Genomic DNA, 21,387 nt, shown 5'->3' with positions numbered 1-21,387 from the left:
GATGGTCAGGTCACAATTTGGCGTAAACAACATGAAAGCATGGATCCATATCAACGGTTCAGGTGGGGTGTGGGGGAAATTTTCTTTGGGCCCCTTAGTACCAATTGAGCATTATGCCACAGCCTACCTGAGTATTGTTTGTGACCATGTCCATCCCTTTATAACCACAGTGTACTCATCCAGCAGAATAACATGCCATGTCACAAAGCTCAGATCCTCTCTTGAACATGACAATGAGTGCACTATACACAAATGGCCTCCACAGTCACCAGATCTCAATCCAAGATTTCCCAAGACGTTTGGGATGTGGTGGAATAGAAGATTCACATCATGGATGTGCAGCTGACAAATCTGCAGCAACTGTGTGATGCTATCATGTCAATATGGACCAAAATCTCTGGAATCTCTTTTTCCAGCACCTTGTTGAATCTATGCCACAAAGAAATAAGGCAGTTCTGAAGGCAAAAGGGGGTCCTTTTGTTATTACAGTTATTTTTGATAAATTATAATATTTCACAACATTATGGTTTTATTGTATTTTGATCAAATAAATGCAGCATTAATAAACATAAGGGACTTGAATGGTATTTTAGGTGCATTTAGATCAACTGAAATACATTTTACTCTAAAGATAAAATGTTAAAGATTTTAAATATCCCTACAGCTCATGCATGGGCTTATGGCCTTCTACAGTTTCTCTTGCACTTTGTCTACTTGTAACATTATCATTCTTATTTACAGGTTGTAAAACAGGACTCTAAATTGATTGAGATTACCATTGTCCTCAAACCATCACATGGGCCTTTCATGTCCCCGGACCACTCTGTGTGTGTTTTGCATTGAGATCTGACTGCATGACAGCGTCAATCATCGGCACTCTCTCGCATTCATTTGCCTCCTGTATTTGCCAAGTGAGGCTTCATTCACGCTCATTTCCTTTTCACACATTAGCAGCATAAATTGGCCAAGTGACTTCATAATTGGCGCTGGTTCCTCTGTTCCCGCCGCTGGGCACCATATGTGCCTGATTGGGTTGCATGCGATGGCTGGCCCACCTTTGCCTTCGGCGTTAGCCTGACACGCACATTTAGATAAGGGGTGAAAAGGGACACACTGGGTACAAATTCCTTCTCACAGAAAGAAAACATCACAAAAAAGGCTGCAATTGCTATAGCGAAATGAAAGATATAGGTTTAATTTACTTTGTTTATTTTATTTGTTTGTTTTAAATTAAAGCTGCAGTCCATAACTTTGTGTTTTAAATTTACAAAATATACAGTATAATGAGCGAGTACATCATGAATCCATTTTTCAAACCGTGTTTTTGTATTAGTACATTTCCAGTATTCACATGTTATGAGTAATGGCTAGAAAGGTATATAACATGCATAAATGGAAACTGGTCTAATTTAAAAGAGCCATATCTCCAGGACCCTAGGGAAGTTTAGACATCTTCTTCCACAGGCTGACCTGACTTCAATTTTAAAATCACCTATGAAGTACACAGATTAAATGAGACATAAATGTGTGCTCGCACAATAAAAAGGTGTGATTTTGATTAATAATGTACATACCTCTTTCAGCTGAGCAATTTCCTTGCTGTCTATGTTCCTTTGAGCATTGTTGGTGATGGCTTTCACTCGAGTTGCATAGCTGGAAGACATAAACCAATTTTAAAGTGTATATTACTGTATATTCCTTGGAAAACAGCCTTTATGCTGCAAAACTATATACAATTATATGATTAGCTTACTCAAGATTTCAAGTTAAGAGCAGAAAACTTGCTAGAGTGGTACAAAATCTAAAGTTATAAACTTAATCTTGGGAGTTTATTAACGTATGTAACTGATTACCTTTTTTAATTTATTTTTTAGTTCTGCTAACTATTTAGGGTTTACAGTGATATGAAGTGAGGTCCAAAGTTTTATTTAAACCCGAGGGGGGAATTTAGAAGAACTCGCTTCACATTTATTTATATAATGCTTTATAGAATACAAATTTGTTTCAAAGCAGCTTCACGTTAATAAACAGGACAATAGTGTTATTAATGTAAAACTCAACAATTATGAAACCAGTTCAAATTCAGCTTTAAAACAGCTCTACAGAAAATAATAAGTGTCATTATTCAGGTCAATGTTGTCTCAGTTTAGTTTTTAAGAAATTGTAGTCTGCCTCGACCCAGATTCCACTCCAAAATATATTTTAGAATGAGCTCATCCCCAAAATGGCTTAATTATCATAGAGATGAAAAAAAGTCAAGTTATATTGTTTCTTCACCATTTGGGTTGATCACATCCTGAACAAATGGTAGTCAATTGTAGATTGAGACTGGGTGTGGGACACAGAGAATCTTCTCAGACAATGGGGTGTCACAACTTCATTAACATACAGACCACAGCTGTTGCAACAAGAGCAACTTCATTTACATTAAGAACAGGATAAAAGGTTTAAGATTTGGATGTTCTGGGTCCATTCTGACGCCGGTGAACCCAAGGTGCTTCATGTACCTTGCCACTGCTATGCTGTAATAAACTTCATTTTTGAGATCTTCGACGTCCACATCATTTTTTCTTACAAGTTCAATAACATTATTAATGTTGAAAAGTTTATTAATTATGAATCGTCTATAAGCAGCAGAAGGGAAACATTTTTTTTTAGCTCAAGTCAGTTAAATTCTATTCAATAACAAAAACAATAAATGTTGCAAGGTTCGTGTCATTATCCATCTCAGTACAGTTGTCAACCAACTCAAAATGTTGTCAACTGATAGTGTCAGTGCAGTTGATGAATCTGTAATATTACTGACATTTTCTTTTTAACCCCAACTGAGCAAGCCAAAGGTGACAGTGGCAAGAAGCAGCCTTGTGCTGCTATTAATTTAGGTGATTGAGCATGTGAGATACATGCAAGGTATTTGGATCTCACATGAGCGAGGTGAGAGTCTCGTCCAGGTTGCAGTCGGAGGGAGCGATGTTGAGGAACATGAGGGTCTTGGCATTGCCCCCTAGTGAGTCCTGCATGAGTTGGGTCAGCTTATTGTTACGGTAGGGCACGTGAGGCTGCTCCATTGATAAAGCTGAAATTACATCTCCAAGAGCACTCAGAGATTTGTTAATAGCATTTGCCTCCTGGGAAGAAACAAACAGACAAACAGGGGAGGGGAGGGGAGGGGAGGGGGTGATATGCATTAATAAGTAAGTATTTTGACATTTTAAGTCACACTTAATAACATCTTTGACATAACAAAATATTTTTAAAAATATTAAACAGTAGTATTTGCAGGAAAAACAGCAGAAACAGTAAAAAATGAAAATAATAAAACAACAAAAATATTGTTATAAAAAAAGACAAAGTATTTGGATACTGGGGTTGTCCAACTTTGTGTTTTTAAGTGCTGTAAGTGTATTCTCTTATTCACTTAATATACAGTAATATTATTGATTTCACTGCAGTGACTGTTGGATGAGAACAAAACTTGAACTGACTTGAGCCAGATGATAACTGCTTTATTGCTGATTTAACTGTTTCATAATGGAAGAACTTTACAACATCTGTACTGTTATTGAACTGAATTGAATCAACACTGAATGACTCAAAGTGAAAAATTACTCCATTGTCTTCTGTAGAGCTGCTTAAAGCTGAATTGAACTCATTTCTTAATTGATGAACTTTACAGTTATTGAATCAAACTAAATCAACACTGAACTGACTTCAGCTAAATAATTACACTATTGTCTTTTTTTAGAGCTGCTTTACAGCAGAATTTAATTCTGTTTTCATCACTGATTCTGTTATATTCTTGTTTATCACTGTAAAGCTGCTTTGAAACATTTGTATTGTATAAACCGCTATATAAATAAAGGTGACTTGTCTTGACATATATTCAGTGGAACAGCAAAAAAAGGGGTTTTGCCCTAATTGTTTCAGGTTTAGCCACTTATGTATTTTGCTTCTGAATTAAATGTGACATGTGACAAGTCATAATAATGACTGTCCAACATCTCGGGTGCACATAAAAGCCAACATGAAGTGTCCAAATACTTTCTGAGGCCACTGTAAATCAGCTTTTAAAAAAACCTTCAGCTGGTCGTCTTTGGCTCCAGTTTTTGCTGCTCGTTCACTTCCTGCCAGGTCCACCAGACTTAGCTTCCCAAAACTCACACTTCCATTGGTCAGATTCCGACTTTCAATCATGATGCCAATGATCAGGTGAGAGCGGGAACTCTCTACGTTCATCTCTACAAGAAGGTATAATAAAAATGAAAAATGTTTCAAAGTTCATTTGACAGCAAATTTTACTTGTGTAACCAATAATGAATAGATGGATGCATGCATAGATGATGTACAGAGACTGTATTAAATCTGCATTTGTTCAAAAAAAGACACTTGTCTCTCTTATATAATGTTGATGCTCTATATAACCATAAATCACTCCTTTAGGCTTGTTCTCAGACACATCACACAGTTAAACTCAAGGACCTTCTCCTTTGTTATGAAGTTTGGCATCAGTGCCAGGTCATTATGTTCTTACCATGCATTCATTCTGACTGTTACTAAAGCAATTAATCCAAACCATTTAACCGGAGTCTTTTGAAATTTTATTAAGCACATACTTGTGGCCGCAATGTGGCGATTTGCACAGCCCTGCTCAAATAATGCAAAGAGTTCGCCGGCACTAGCTGCCTCCTTTGTCTCTGCTCCCTGGGCAAACACAAGCCCCTTTCTGTCCCTCTTAATTTCGATTCGCTTGCTGAAAGCTTCAGAAGGGCTCACAAAGAGATCCTGTAGGCGGTCGTTGTACAGCTCCAGCATGTAGGCTGAAACCTGAGGACGGACAAAAGAAAAGAGTATGAAGACTGTTGAATATCAGTTCAGCTCAAGAAACACGTAGCGTACCTAAACATACCTTAAACTCAAATTTAGACTCATTATCCTGGATGATCTCAAAGATCTTGGTGAATGTTCTGGGAATGATTCCTGGGTTCCTCCGATCTCTGTCTCCAACCATTGTGAAGGTTTTCCCTGAACCCGTATGGCCATACGCAAAAATGCACACGTTAAATCCATCAATTGCACACTGGATTAGCCTAGGAAAAAAATTAGCATCTTCATCTTGAGGAAATCTGCACAAATGTCACATTTCTTACAGTCCCTGACAAAAGTCTTGTCGCTTATCTATTTTGTAGAAACACCTGCTATTAAACTGACTTTTAATTAATCAATTGGTGTTAGAAATAGCTCATATGAAAAGCTAAAAACCCTCCCAAATGATGTTTAATGCACTGAAATAAATTAGTTTCCTGAAAAAAGATTTATCATTTAATCAAGACAGAAAGGTCAAATTTTGGCAAGACAAAAGTTGTGTCGCCTATACAGAAATTGAACAAATTTACTGCAAATACAAAAATATGTCAGCAAATTAAGTAGTGGTGCTGTGAGATCCAAATTTAATATCTTGTATGACTTCCATGAGCTTGAAGGACTGCATCCATGTGGTTTGGCAAGGATTCATACAATTTATTGATGAAGTCATCAGGAATAGCAAAGAAGTTCATCAATATTCTTTGGTTTCGTCTTCCATGCTTCCTCTTTCATCCTACCCCACATATGCTCAATGATGTTCATGTCTGGTGACTGGGCTGGCCAATCCTGGAGCATCTTGATCTTCTTCGCCTTGAGGAACTTTGATGTGGAGATGGAAGTATGCGATGGAGCACCATCCTGCTGCAGAATTTGGCCTCTTTTATGGTTGGGAATATAAGAGGTAGCTAAGATTTCTTGGTATTTTAGACTATTGATGTTGCCTCGCACACCCCCATACTGGATGTAACCATGATTTTTCCGCCACCAAACTTCACTGTTTTCTGGGTGAATCTCAGATCCATGCGGGCTCCAGTGGGTCTCCTGCAATATTTGCGGCGACTGTGGTGTAATTCAACAGAAGATTCATCTGAAAAATCCACCTTCTGACACTTTTCCAGCATCCATCCTTTTAGCAGGCTGTGGGCCTTGGCAAATGCCACACGGTTTTTCAATTGTCTTTTGTTTAGTGCTGGCTTCTGGGCACTGATTCGACCATGGAGGCCATTTCGAGACAGAATCCGACAAACTGTTCTGGTTGACACAGGGACTTCAGGTGACCAGGTCTTGTGGAGCTCTGCTGCAGTGGAAAATGGGCTGGCCTTGGATTTTCGAGCCAACAAACGGTCCTCTCGAGCAGTTGTCTTGCGGGGTCTGCCTGACCTGGGCTTGTCAAAAACGTCTCCAGTGTCTTCAAATGTTTTTTTCATCCTCTGTACTTGACACTTAGACACATTGAAGGTGTCTGCCACATCAGCAGTGGATCTGGTCTTCAGCCTCTTGAAAATCAAATCTTTAATCTCAGGGTGAATCTTAGGCATGTTTGCAGAGGTCTAGTTGCAGTTGATGTGAAGGTCTAGTGTACTGGGGTTGTTTTTATACACACCTGAGACCTAATTGATCCATTATTAGTCACAGGTGAAGCTCATATGACAAGGCGACAACACTTATGTCTTTGCAAAAATTGACTCAATGGGCTTTACCAAGCTGTGAATATTAGAATACTTTTTGACAGTTTCGTTTTGCACTGAAACATTATTACAAAAGCTGTTGGGATTAAAATGAGCCATTTCTTGTAGAAAAATCTTGATTAGAAATATATTTCAGTGGCACTTCAGGTCAATTTGTACACAAGCGACAAGACTTTTGTCAGGGACTGTATATCTTAAAAGAATATTTCACAAAAATGTCATAATTGACTAACTCTCATGTCATTCCAAACCATAATATGAGTTTCTTTCTTCTGTGGAACACTGATGGAGAAATTTTAAATGATGTAGTTGGTCGCTGTTTTCCAAACAATTATAATGAATTATTAGCATCCGAGTACTCAGAATATAGAAAACACATCACATGTACCAATATTGTTTGTAATTTTTGCAGCTTGACAGCCACATACTTCATTAACTTTCATTATATTGAATATAGCACCCAGGATATCCCTCACAAATTCATCTTTTGTGTTCCACAGAAGAAAGAAGGGTTACGGGCGACGTGAGGTTGGGTAAATGAAGACAGGATTTAAATTTTTGGGTGAGCTATCCCTTTAATTTAGCTAATTTTTTTTAACAAAATGTATGCAAAGTATGTCTCAGTACTAGCACACTTACCCACTGGACTCCATGAAGACCTCCTCTTGCGTACACTCTGAGTTGAAGATCTTGTCAAACTGAAACTCGCGAGGTCCTCGAGGGGTGTCCAGGATCACAGAGTAGTCATCAAGACAAGCAACAATGGTGTGACCTCTTCTTGTCTGCTCTGCAAGAGTCAGTGGCCTTATTCGACAGAATACTCTGATCTTACCTGTACAAGACCAGACATAAAGTCAGAGACAACCTTTTTAAGGGTCAAAAATTAACAATCGCCTATACGATTAGTGACCTAGTAATGGTGCAGAAACTTTAATATATGTCTCATGATAAATGTTTTATCAATTTTACATCATGACTTGTCTATTTCTTAATTTATTTATTTTTTGGAAATGTCTAGGTTTAAATTTTCAATGTGGGCTCAGACTGCTGCACCTCATTGTACTTTACCTTTGAAAAGTTTGGGGTACTACTTTTATTCAGCAATGATGCATTCAATTGGTCAAAAGCGACAGTAAAGACATTATTTTACTGTATTTTTGATCAGATAAATGGAGCCTTGGTGAGCATAAGAGAACATTTATAATACATTTAAGCCTTGAAAATCATTAAAAGCCTTGCTTGGTCAAAAATGCCTGTAGGGTTTTTTTTCTTTTCTTTTTTGGTATTCATCTGTACTATTGGATTTGAACACAACTGATTAAATAGGAAAAAAGAATGTCTGGGAAATCAGTCAAGGGTCTTGGAGATATTTTGCCCAAAGACTCAGATTAAATTGTATACCCAAAAAAGGGCTATACCAGACCATGTTGGCAACAGTTCCTATATCAACTAATTTCTATGTTTTAACTGTAAAACTGTGATAATATGCCTTTCAGCATGTCCTGGTTTTGCAGCGTTAGACATGTTCTTGGGTCAACATATTTTGTTGATCCTGGAACAGCATTCCTGTCCAAAATTTTTATCCTAACCATATCCCTACCCCTAAACCATACCCATAAGTTATCTCTAAAATCAGAAGGAAATTATAGGTGAATAACACTGATGTAGAAGTACCTAACCCTGGCTGTAAGCCTAAACTTGACATTAACTGTAAACATGTCCCTAAAAAATATAATTGGTTGATTGGAAGTTGTTCCAGGAACATGTTGCACTTGGTGAAATTAGGTTCTACATGCCTTTCATGTCCTCCACCATGTTGTAGTACTTCTTCCTCAAAGTTCTTTCAGCTGAGTAGGTTTCAATAATCTTCTTGTTTTCATCTTTGATTTGCTTCAACTAGACAGACAGACAAGAAATATGAGGCCATGAATGGCAAAACAAAAAAATCGACTCCCATGCAATTCAGTCAGACATTTTAGAGAGTCTAATTTTAGTTTAGATTATACATTGAAAGATATTTCCCTTGGCTGTGGTCACCTCAGCTTGAAGTAATAACAACTGCTGCCCCACACTTTTAGCAGTTTCAGAGTTTAAGAATCCATTGTTTTGGAAATCCTCCTCAAATTTCTAAAATGAGAGGAAAATTGTCTGTATGGAGTGATAATGAGTACAGAATATGTTTAGTGTGTGTGTGAGTTTGTGCCGTACTCTGACTCTTTCATCCAGCTCTGCCTCCCATGCCTCATTCATGCCAGTCTCTAAGAATAACACAGAATGAACTTATATAGACATCCATCCAAAAAAGAGACATTAATCATTTACACAGTTACCAATTGACCATATTTACCAATGACATTGGGTTTAGCCCCCGCTCTGATGCACTCTAAAGCCACCTGTATGACCTGATGATGGAGTAAACTGGCCTGTGATTCATCAACCGCCTGTGGCTCTGCCCTGAGTTAACATGCGTTATTCAGTTAGCCGATGCTTATTCTGAGTTTGACAGTTTTAAGCTATATTCTGACTCTTTAGAAACCATGCCATGATCCTACATTTTCTGCAGTGCATCCTCTCGTTCCTCGTGACTCTTCTGGCTGGACTCTTCCACTGTTTGGCCAAGACTTTCTTTAATTTCGGCCAGGATTTTTTGGTTGTCTTCTGCCATTTGGTCAAACTGCTGTTTAGCCTCTGTCAGCTCAGCATAAACATGATGAGCCTGGAATACACAATGCAGGAAAGCTGTTTTGTTCAGTCATGGTCCATTTGAAGGCACAAAGTAGCATTTTGTTAGCAATTCATGTTCAGGTTACACACTATTTTTCATAGACCTTATTTCACTCATAAACTGAAAACTATGTACTAATAAAATTAAAATGACCTGTTGTATAACAGCACTGAGGAGGCGAGAATATTCTGACTGTTTAACAGGATCTGTCACACGCTCTTGTTCTTCCATGAGCATTGAGATCTCTCTCTCCCTCTTTAGTAGATTATCCTTCAAAATTTCCAGACGTGCTTGTGCTCCATCTAGTGGAGCATCTGAGTCACTACTGTCCTGATGGCAAAGGCACAGTTAAAACAAGTTATCTCACGGAAATCACATATGCCGTTCCCTCACATCACCATTGGTAAATACCACAACATGTCTTGCTTTCCAACTCTCTGCAGGGAATCTTTTAGAATGAAGATGGTCTTAAAAGCTGGAAGAGACGTTTTTATTGATTTTCTACCTTTTCTTCAGATGTTATTTCTGGTTCTTTCTTCTCCTGAAAGGCCTCAAGCATCTCCTGGACCTTCCCCATCTCTGCCCTGGCCAAATGCAGCTCCTGCAGTGCTGTTAAAGAGACGGAGACATTTGTTAATCTTACCGTATGTTTTTTTTTTTATCTTGTAAACATCATACTGTCACAATCTTACAATATTAAATGATCACATACAATATTAACCTATACAACTCTTACTTGATGCCTGGTGGCTGTGAAGGAGGTCCAGACGCGAGGAGAACAATTCCATCATATTGTTCTGTAAAAGTTTCACTATTCCTTTAGTCTATTAAACAGCCAATCTCTAATATATTCTCTCATGTAAGAGTCTCTCATATATATACACCACAATTGTATACCTTTTCTTTATCCCATGAAGCCAAGTCTTTTTGGTTTCTCTCCTGCAGCAGTTTGTGTTGCCCTTGAAGTTTTTCATTCAGATCCTCCAGAGTCTGATCACAGGAAAAGCGAATATTACAGTAAAAAAAAAAAAAAAAAAACAGATGACAGCAAAATGACATAACCTTTCAAACAATAAACATATAATACAAATCCTATACAGGACACTACGCTGTAAAAAGTTATCAGTTGACTTAACTTAAAAAAAGTGAGGAAACCTGAAGTAAATAAACTTGACAATTACACTTAACTTAATTTTTTCAATTACGCATGAAGTTTATGTAGCCTACTTAATAATTTAAGGCAACAGATTTCCTTACTTTTTTTTTAGGTTAAGTCAACTGATCACTTTTTACAGTGTAGGATTACATAATGTATTTAGGTTTAGGCGTGAATTGGTGATCAAGCCAATGAAAATTTGGTCAAATTGAGCAAGTAAAACAAATTTGATGATGCTTGTGACTCACCCTGACCTTCTCTTCCCAGTATGTGTTTTTTCTGGCCACCTTTTCCTGGTAAATATCTAGGATTCTCTTCAGGGTGTTAAGCTTATTTTGGTAATACCTCTTAATTTTAAGAGCTGCATTTTCCTACACACATAAATAAACTTAAGCATCCATGCATACAATCACCATACTTGTTGTTTGTCTGAATAAATGAATGATCAGTAAACAAGCTCATCACCTGATTCACTCTTGATGCAATGATAAAGTTCTCCTCCAGTTCTTGAATCATCTCCTGATGTCTGCTCTTCATTGCGATCATATCATCTGTTATCTGTTGGTATAGGGAACAGTCATTTACTATACTGGCGATAAAAAAGATTCTACATGAATGAGGCCCCTACGAGCCTGTCAAAACATAACATTAAAATAGTTCACCATTTAAGCTCTCATTAAAGAAAGAAGCCTATTGGTCAATTTTGTTTAACCCAAAATATCAATTATTTTTATGTAAAAGTGAATAATTGTGACCACTTTAATACATTTTACTATAACACTGAATTATATCCAGTATAATATTAATTAAAACTAACATATTTTTGGTTTGGTGTTCATGAAGAGGTAATCAATCAAGGTTGGGAAACATTATTATAGCTGTCTGCATACAAAAGTATATACAAGTGAGTATACAGTACATGATGGCATAATGCTAACAGCTCTACATTTAGCAAACTAAACAAAGATTACATGGGGTGTGTACTGGAACCTGATGAGATTTGTCCTTTTGTGAATCAATATGAATTATGGGGTTTGAGTTGTTCAATAATGTGTAGTTATGAAAGGGCCTTGCTCGCAGAAGAATCTAAAACACATGACATCAGATGAGATGTCTCCTCCCCACCCCATGCTCCACGGCAACAGAGGGAGTGACAGACATGTGACTAATGCAAGAAGCAAACCAAAACTCTTGAGAAACAAAATTCATTTCCTGTTCCAATGTCTTGACCAAAATATATTGGCTTAGGTTACATTTAATGGATAAAGGAAACAATGCCTACCCAATAATCCATATACGAAAGCAAAAGCAATGACATCTACATACTTGGGTTATGCATAGCTTGGCAGAGTCGTATGGGATAAACATCTTGACATCTATTGGAGCCTCATCTTTAGGATGTCTTACGCTTGCACTCATAGAAGGCACATTGGGTGCTGTAATTTGAAAATGCAATGACAATGAAATAACTTTTATTGGCACTTAAGTATGCCCAATCTCCACTGCATGGTAGAACCTACCTTTGCCACTTCGCTTTGGATCTCGGTGCCGGTCTGCGCCGATCCAGTGCCTGAACGTGTTCCATTTGAGTCTACCTTTCCTCAGCCATGAGAACTCACAATTAGCTGCACCTTTAAATATTAACATGCAGTTACAGGCAGCGATACTTCACTCACTGGACTCGGTTGGGAAGTCTGGAGATTTTTTTTTTTTTACAAAGCTTTGATGAACATTTCCTTTAAAGATGTGGGATAGATCAGCGACAGTTTTCGATGAATGCTAAACAATAGGGTGCAGTAAATGTTAATTAGTTAAAAAAGTTAATTAGCTAGACAGGGTATTCATCTTATATAGTCACACACTGAGATGCATCGGAATAAACAATCCCATTCAGTACACAAATGTATTAAATCTTTAATTTATACATTTTATCATTCAAGTTATACATTTCAAGTATTGATTTATTTCTTAAAGTGACAGTTTTACAAACACATTCATTTTAGTTTTTATTTATTTATTCCTTTGTTTAAATTTACATGAACAGATTTAGGGTGTTTAATTAAATATGCAATTAAGCGAGAGCTGAGCACAACGTCATTACCGGATGTACTTTATTAAATAAACAATTACATCATTATTTATCATAATATTTCCACAATAGACCTTTTAAATCACTTAAACATGTCTGTACATGACAAAACACAAGTACTTCCTTAAGTACTTCACAACAGAGATTACTTTCACTTATTTTTTATGCAAGCAGTTTCTTCTTCTAATATTTTCAGCGGCATAAACATCATGATGAAACGTTTGTTCCAGACGTACTTGCTTAAAAGACAAAAAAGAAAAGAAAAACCGATGTAAATAAATGAAACTTTTTTTGAAGAAGTTGGTTGAATGTCCTTTTTAATGTTTTAAAATTAGGTTTAAAATTAGGTTACAAGTTTAGTGAGGTGGTATTAAGATTATTACGTTATTATGATTAATTAGGTGTTAGTTTAAATGTTATGCAAATATTAGATTCTTTAGATTCTGGGAGGTTACAGGGACACTCAACTCACCTCTGTCTTTACCCTGGTCTAGGAGTGTATTATGAATGCTACATGGTCTACGCCACTGAACCTCTTCTCTCAGATCAGGCACGCTGCCTGGAAGTTCCTCTGATGACATGGGATGAGAAAGCACCACTCGGGTGGAGACCACTGAATCATCCTGATATCGAGAAAGGTCAGTGGTCTCCCAGGCACCTAGAGATAGTTAAAGAAAATACTTAGCCTGTCCTCAGACATGTTCTTCAACAAAGTATTAAACATTTAGACACTTAAAAAGGTGTCTATTGGTATTATAAAAGCCAGTAGGTTGTAGTTTTGGAAATGAATCCTCTGCTCTGATGCAATAATATTCTTTTTCTTCTAAAATTACTCCCATTAACAGGAACAACAGAACATTGATAATGACTAAGGAGTAGTTTAGGAATAACTATTTCACAAACCTTTATTGCACAAAATATAACACACTCAAGTCTGATTACACGACTCAAATGATGTATTAAGATGAACGGAAGGAGTAGGCACTTGTGTGCATGTGATATTTACTTACGTTGTTTTGCTGCTGGGGCAACAGTGTGGTTACGTAACTTCCTGCCCATGAAGTTCAAAGACATGGACGCATTTTCTGCTCCAGAATTGACATACATGATGACAGAGTGTTCGTATCTCGAGCTGTTTTGTTTGGAAATGGTACAAAGCACCCTATACGTTGAAACTCTGTTTGCAGGTTACACTCAGAGGTGACTGTACCAGCCGGATTCCTTCACACAAACAAACGTGTAAACTGAGCAATGCAGTTTAATAAGGTGAATGCAACTTAAATGATAGCTTTTTTAAAACATATTTTAAGAACTATTTTATAGTCCCTATCCATATGAATATATATTCAATAGAACAGTAAAAGCATCCCCTAGTGTATCTTTGATGTAAAAAAAAAAAAAAACTTTCTTAACATTTTACTGTACCACTGGTTAACCAGGATTAAGGATGTGAACAACCTCTTCATTTAATGAAAGTACAGGTTATATAAACAAAAGCTACCTCCGGCTAAACAGATAGACTTGCATTTAATAGCTTTTGTTGAATCGGAGAGATAATCAGTAACATAATCAGTGAAACCATCACTATCCGCTTTACAAATCAGATTAAAGAAATTAATGAATCAATAAATCAGAGGGATTACCTGGATTCAAGATGACACTTGACTGCGGTTATAGCTGTAGGAAGACCTGACTGGCAAACATAATGGAGAAAAACTGGAAAGATGCTTGTTTTGGTGAGGAACCAAACTCTCAACACTTGTTAAATATTAACCTCAGTGGATGAGGTTTCAGGTGGGATTAGTTTGCTTGAATAGCCGACACAAGCTGCATCAGGTTTCCAATGTGTGTGATAGAGATTGTAATGTGATCTACACTGGTCTATCTCTCTGGGACAATACTAATGAAAAACCTGCATTGTGCTCATCTGTCAGTTTTGTGAATTACTGTCTTCCCTCAATAATGGATTCAATATTTTTCAATATTGGACATCATGCTATTCTGTCTTAATGCACCTTGCACTGTAATATATATACAATACAGAAGATGTATTAATACAGACTGTCTCTATGGACAGGGAACCTACAATCAATTACTTGTTTTTTATTGTAGCATTTCCCCATTATTTTTGGTTTAACATTTTATACAGTGTGTATGCAGTCATCAGGCCCTAGTTCATCTTCCCTTTGTAAAATATTACAGGGATTTAATATGCTTACTCAGTGAAGTGGGGGAAAAAAATTAGCTGCCAAGAGCTGTCAAGTGAGTTACACTTGTTGGAATAAACCTGTTGATCTCTCCGAGTTGCACAAGTGTTGAAAATCATGCTCCAATACATATGGAGATCACACTTAGCAAATAGTAAATCAACATCACCCGGTTGTGCTAGCGGATGCTAGGCAGAAATGTTTGAACATCACAAATTCCTAGTAGATGCATTTACTTGTCAAAAGAGTTTACAAGACTTAAGGTTTACAATAAAAGGTGTGGGGAAATACTGAACAAATGTCAAAGGTAGAGAACATGTCACAATCAGTTTGGGCAGTGTTAGGTCAGTCCTGTTCATAAATGCATGCGCAGACAGGTCTGCATTCAGAAAACAGCAATTACTGGTTGTATCTTTCCAACAGTCAACCTTTTGCCCTAAGAATGTGAATAGTAAGATGCCACACCGCGTTTAGTTGGTTGGTGTGTGAGGAATGCAGGAGAACTAGAACCTCAGAAGCATTGCCCGTCTCTGTTTGTCATCAATGCCCTTTTCTCACAAATTCGATTAATTAACTAACTGTTCAAGGTGATCGTAATGTGCTATCATAGCCACTTAACCATGGTTAAAAAAACAACATTTGCGCAACACAGTAAATAAATGCAATAAAAAGCTTCACATAAATTGCTTCCAAGAATTGTGCAAACTGCCTCCATCTTGCATGCTTGATGGCGTGTAACCAGAGTATTCACATTGCATACTTTCGCAACAGCATTTCCAGTTGTTTTCCTCCTGAGAACAAATACAGAGCAAAAGGGTTTTTAATATGGAGGCCAAAACCTGCAGAAATAAAACATAAATAAATTAAATAACAGGAAAATAAAGTAATAAAGTAATATATTACTTGATAAAACAAACTGAATCTGAATCCTGATTATTTTTCTATGTATTTTTCATTTTTAGAATTTAAAAAATATATATTTTGTATTATTTTTTATATTTTTTATTGCTGTTTCTGATGCTCTGGGATAAAGCTGCATGACTGCTGGTCTATTATCAGTTGTTTTTGTTTTGTTTTTATTTTATAGCAAGGTGCTCTAATACAGCAGGAGATTGAAAAGCTGACTCTAGAACCGCAACGACATTAAAAAAACATATTTAAAGCTTTTCACATTTTACAGAACAACCCCCCACCCAATGCCAGCAAATCAGTAACAAATAAATAAATAAAGTAAATAAAAAAATCATATAAAAAAAACAATAATAATGACAAATGCCTATACATATGCATGTACAAGTACATATACACACACAGAAACATACAATATCTATACGTACATATTCATATACACAGATACACATACATTCAAAATAAAATACTTAAAATAAAATGCCAATACAAATGATTACCCAATTATAAGGCTCTCTCCCAACAGCAACAAGAATGCACCTAAGTGTTGCATGAAGTGAGAAGACAATGGCTGGCTATTCTTTACGACTCGTTCTGGCTCCCATGACAATGGAAAACAATTTACAGGTAGGAATATGCCTGCTGGGTTGCTTAAATAATTGGTAATATGAAGTGAGTTGGCCTATGTGATCATAACCTGTCTAAATCTGAACCTATATACTTTTGAATGATTTTGACCGTAGAATCTTTAGTAGGCCTACTTCTATTCCTCAGCTGCGCAGCAAATATCTGACACGACTGCCATGTTGCTCTTTGTAGAAATGAAGTTTTATTCACGGTCGGGAAATCACTGGCCACAACAACCAAGTAAGTCTCCTGAATAGAAAGACATGTAATTTTAAATCATATAGTTGAGTAAAAATCAGTCACTCAAGTCTTCTTCACTGTGATCTGATCTGGTGATTGGTTTGTAATGATCTAAGCTAATCATATGATATATGTTAGTTCTGTGTTAAGCACTTTTTGGTTAAGTATATATGGCTTTTGACCTGAGCATCCTTAGTCTGCATTTCTCTGTACATTTAATGTTGAAAATACCCATTACATAAAATATTTCTATCACATTAATAATCTGAAAAACAAGACTTGTGCATTAGGGAATAATATTCTGAGTAGGCTACAGTTGGTTTTATACTGTTAGGCCAAACTGTGTTGTAGTTTAATGGATTTACAGTAGACTATTGCATACATTTAAAGTTCCAAAATTATTATAAAAACATATGAAATGCTAATTCCAAAAACAGAGCCTTGTGCAATAAAACTGATATTTTTCTGAACATTTTAGGCTACTATTATTTTGATATCAAAATGTCATATAGTTAAATTGTTTAGGCTAATTCATTTATAGGGCTAATAATATTTATTTCTTGAAATTAAGCCTTGTGCTATGCAAAGGGCACTTAATTGTTTGTGTAAATCTTAGCTGGTTTGGGCTGAGAGTTTAATGAAACCGAATGTCTTACGAATGTCAACGTTAATAACTTTATCGCCGTCTGGCACGGTAGATTATTTTAGGCGCTGTTTCCCTGCTATTTTTTGTGCGCATTTTTATCTGGAAATAAATGAATGAATATACCTTTAAAAAAAAAACTGCATCCCATAAATTTTCTTTTTGCGTACAATGGAACTGTTTAATACGGGAAGGACGGAGGAAAGTGGACTTGCGGAGACAACGCCCAAGAGTTAAGCTGACGTTGCTAGGTGTGGTTCTGTGTATAAATACAGCTGAAACTTTTCTTCTGCTCGCTTGCTGTGTGTGTGCATTCGGTCTTGGTAAGTGAGGAACTGGTATTTTCTTACTCCCGACTGTGCTGTCTGTTTTTTTATTTAAATATATAATTGTTGCATTTTTATGACAGCGTTGTTTTGTTTACTGAAAAATATAATGCAAATGAGAAAATTGGGGAAAAAATTGCTAATGAAAATTATGCAACAAAGTAATGCAATGCAGTTGCTTAAAGTAGTTATAAACAACTTTGTACACTTTGAGCTCTAAAACTCCACATCCTGGTTTTGTAAACTGTTTTGTCGTCTTCAATATTTTTATGACTGTGCTTGACAGTCGCTTTAATGTTCTGTTTTACTGGTGAATCATGTCCTTCCAGTAGTTTAAAACTGCTAGAGAACGTAGGCTATACAATATGATTAATTCCTTAAAACTACTACTTTTATTTATTTTTAAGGATTCTGCTTTTTTGATATATGTATTTTAACATATGCCAACATGTAGGTTTGTCTGTTCAGTTCCAAGTGTCAACATGTCCTTCATCAGTGCTTTTCTCGAGCAGCTTGCCTATCAGGGCATGCAAGAAAACACAGTTCAAGACATCACAGTAAGTTTGCTTTAACTTTCTGGAAAATCTGAGCAGATCCAGACTGAATGAGTCAGAGATAGGAATGTACTCCACTCCCCATTCTAGTCACAGCCATCCTGTTAAAGGGCATGAGCTTCAATGTTTCTGCTTTCCTTCCTAAAATTTGCTTCTTGAATTTTTATAGACTTCTTACGTTTATCTGCTATTAGTTAGTTTGTAGGCTATGTAATATGTGCTATGTTTAAAGGATTTTATTAAGTGTGTCTCATGTCTTTAGGAGGGACAGGGGACAGTGAAGCCCTTTGCTCAGTTTAATGCGGCTGCAGATGCAGGTGTCCTGGACAAAGCTATCAAGGCAAAAGGTTGGTATATGTTGAAAAGTGAAAATCTATAAAACACGTTTATGTCTGTGCATTGTCCATCTGTTTGCTCTATTGACACAAATGTTTGTGCACAGGTGTGGACGAGGCCACAATCATCGAGACACTGGTCCGCAGAAGCAATGCCCAGCGCCAGCAAATTAAGGCTGCTTACCAGCAAGCGACCGGCAAGGTATTACATTCAGTGGACCTGAAATGAACACATTCTTTCTCTCTGGATTCACCTTCATCTAAATGACCTCTTCTCCTCTGTGCAGCCTCTAGATGTAGCCCTGAAAGCTGCCCTTAAAGGTGAGCTGGAAGATGTGGTTCTGAGCCTGTTGATGCCTCCTGCTCAGTATGATGCCTCTCTGCTCAAAAATGCCATGAAGGTAACATTATTTCCCAACTGTAGATAAAGATAAACTTCACATTTTTACCCTGTAATATTTAAAATATATTTACTGGACTTGCATATCTTCTCAATTTCACAACCCCTCCTGATAACGCAGTCTTTTTCTCTCCAGGGTTTGGGCACAGATGAAGATACACTTGTCGAGATTCTGGCCTCTAGAACCAATAAAGAGATCCGAGATATTAAACAAGTTTACAAACAAGGTAACATTAATGCTAATTATTAGCCAGTTGTCTTTTAAATATTTGAATGGCAGGAGTGTCCAATCTTGCTTCTCTAGGGCCAACGTCCTGCTGAGTTTGGCCCCAGTCTGCTCCAACATGCCTGTCTGGAAGTTTCTAGTTATCCTGAAGATCTTGCTTAGCTGGTTGGTTCGGTAGTGTTTAATTAGAATTAGAGCTAAACTGTGCAAGATAGTGGCCCTCCAGGAGCAGGATTGGACACCCCTGGTTTATGGCATCTGAGTAGAGTATACATGTAAATTAATGTATGGCTTACATTTATAGATTATAAAAACGATCTAGAGGCGGCGATCAAGTCTGAGACAAGTGGAGACTTCAGGAATGCCCTACTTGCTCTCTGCAAGGTTGGCTTTTCTTACATGGATGAACCGCATTACATTTTCTAGTAGTGTTTCTCAATTCTGCCCCTCCCAGTACTAGTCTTATCGAACACATCTGATTCTGCTCCTCAATTCACTAGTAGAGTGATTTGTGACTTGAATTGGCTTGTTAATAATCTTTCTTTTAATTTGAATTCATAGGCTGCCAGAAGTGAAGACAAGGTTGTGCAAGATGACCTTGCTGACAAAGATGCCAGGGTAATCAAGTGTTTATTGTGAATATTTGGTGGGTTGTTGTGTACATGTCTCTTGAACTCTGATTCTGCCTGTAGGCCTTGTATGAGGCAGGAGAGAAAAGAAAAGGCACAGACTGTGCTGTGTTCATTGACATCCTCACTACACGGAACGCTGCTCAGCTGAGGAAAAGTATGGTTGACCTCCCTGTTTTCAAAATAAGTAGAGCAGTTGTCTTCTAATCCACCTAATACATAATAATGTCATTTTTTTTCTTTATATTTAGTTTTTCAGCAGTACTCCAAGTACAGTAAAGTGGATGTTGCAAAAGCCATTGATCTGGAGTTGAAGGGTGACATTGAGAACTGCTTGACTGCTGTTGGTGAGACACTCAAACCTTCATAACTGTCTATAGCTTTACATATCTCATTATAAAATGGTATGACATGCAATAATGTCACTGCAAACTTCTCTGTGAATGGCCTTAGATGAACCATACCTTTCAAGACTTTAATCACTTTCTTAAAGTATGACAAGAATGCCATTTTATTTTTACTGTGTGCAACAATACGACAAGAATGTTATTTTAAGAGAAAGCTTTGAGCAATATAACAGAAGCTGCATGGCATTTCTGGAAAAATTATATATATTTTCAAGTTTTCATAACACTGTCACTTGTAATTTTTTCAACAGTAAAATGTGCTGGAAACAAATCTGCATTCTTTGCTGATAAACTGAATCTAGCAATGAAGGCAAGTGTAACTCGACATATAATTGATACATTTATATCACTAGAGTCTAAATTGCACCTTTTATAAATGTGTTGGAAATACAGCAGCAAGATCCATCAGTGTGACTTTGTATTTTCACAGGGCTCTGGTTACAAAGGCAAGATCTTGACCAGAATATTGGTGAGCCGCTCTGAAATAGACTTGGCCAAAATCAAGCAAGAGTATCAGAAAAAGTTTGGCAAGAGTCTCTACCAGGACATCCAGGTAAATACTGTAAATCTCAGTTAGCAAATTTTAAATATTGAATTTCTATTCTGTGCTGTCATTATTGTACTCTTCAATACATAAACGCAAAATAGTGAGTGTGATACTGTGGTCCTTTCCTGTAAAGATTCAATTGTTAAAGATTGTTTGTTTTGTTTGTTTTAGGATGACACCAAAGGAGACTACGAGGCGATCCTGCTAGCCTTGTGTGGCAATTAATTGGTGCCAACAATGAATGTATACAAATGAAGACCCACCAGCTATCAATATATGAATTATACACCCCATGTAACAACCATATTGGATTAAAAAATGTTTTTTAGAAATAAAAAAACTTGTCTTAATGTATATGTTTGTGTGTAAATTATGCAACACTTCTAATGTGGTGTGTGTCTATGAATTTCTATGAAAGAGCCTATTGAACAACACAAGTATTTAAGTTTACTTTTAAAGGGTGCTCCAGAAGGTTCTGCCAGTGTGGCAATCTGAGAAACCCCAATTGGTGCTTCAAGAATCTTTTCAGTCGATCTATTATAACTTTGTCATACAAACAAAGTGCCTATTTACAGAGAGGAAAATGTGCCTAAAAGTTTTTTAAGTAAACAGTCCCCCCTGACTTATAATAAATACATTTGCTTATTATAGACAGAATTACCATTTGATTCAAGTAAAAGCTTCCATATTTATTTTAGATGCCTTTATATTTATCAAGTATATTTATCTAAATTCTTTAAAAATTAATTCCATTTTCTTTGCAACAGGGTTTATAAACTTACCTGCAGTATAGAAAATTATTACCATGAAAGATTG

General features: G+C 36.8%; 2 protein-coding genes across 3 annotated transcripts; one reads left to right on the top strand and one right to left on the bottom strand.

Annotated features, from left to right (window-relative positions):
• Positions 1 to 1,173: 1,173 nt before the first annotated feature.
• Positions 1,174 to 13,628, bottom strand: kifl (kinesin family-like; the record flags this gene model as incomplete). Its single annotated transcript, XM_084115200.1, has 22 exons — positions 1,174 to 1,492; positions 1,575 to 1,653; positions 2,926 to 3,128; positions 4,078 to 4,238; positions 4,614 to 4,824; positions 4,907 to 5,087; positions 7,191 to 7,383; positions 8,348 to 8,447; positions 8,589 to 8,678; positions 8,760 to 8,809; positions 8,899 to 9,005; positions 9,104 to 9,267; positions 9,430 to 9,606; positions 9,782 to 9,885; positions 10,013 to 10,073; positions 10,174 to 10,266; positions 10,681 to 10,803; positions 10,898 to 10,990; positions 11,759 to 11,868; positions 11,953 to 12,063; positions 12,994 to 13,179; positions 13,532 to 13,628. The coding sequence occupies 22 exons, from the start codon at positions 13,626 to 13,628 to the stop codon at positions 1,445 to 1,447; spliced, it is 2,742 nt and encodes a 913-aa protein (XP_083971326.1). The 3' UTR covers positions 1,174 to 1,444.
• Positions 13,629 to 17,339: 3,711 nt separating this feature from the next.
• Positions 17,340 to 20,925, top strand: anxa1a (annexin A1a). Of its 2 annotated transcripts, none has more exons than XM_084114502.1 (13): positions 17,340 to 17,470; positions 17,928 to 18,030; positions 18,290 to 18,374; positions 18,470 to 18,564; positions 18,650 to 18,763; positions 18,899 to 18,989; positions 19,293 to 19,372; positions 19,550 to 19,606; positions 19,681 to 19,774; positions 19,869 to 19,964; positions 20,276 to 20,334; positions 20,455 to 20,577; positions 20,743 to 20,925. In XM_084114502.1, the coding sequence occupies exons 2-13, from the start codon at positions 17,956 to 17,958 to the stop codon at positions 20,794 to 20,796; spliced, it is 1,023 nt and encodes a 340-aa protein (XP_083970628.1). In that variant the 5' UTR covers positions 17,340 to 17,470; positions 17,928 to 17,955; the 3' UTR covers positions 20,797 to 20,925. The 2 variants fall into 2 exon arrangements, with proteins under 2 accessions (XP_083970628.1, XP_083970629.1); XM_084114503.1 differs by having other exon boundaries at positions 17,408 to 17,470; positions 17,942 to 18,030.
• The last annotated feature ends 462 nt before the right edge of the window (positions 20,926 to 21,387 follow it).

Source organism: Abramis brama (assembly GCF_963993115.1).
Source record: "Abramis brama genome assembly, chromosome: 5".
In the NCBI taxonomy this organism is placed as follows: Eukaryota; Metazoa; Chordata; class Actinopteri; order Cypriniformes; family Leuciscidae; genus Abramis; species Abramis brama.
Note: the sequence above shows the minus strand (reverse complement) of the source record. Positions and strands in the feature narration are given on the sequence as shown.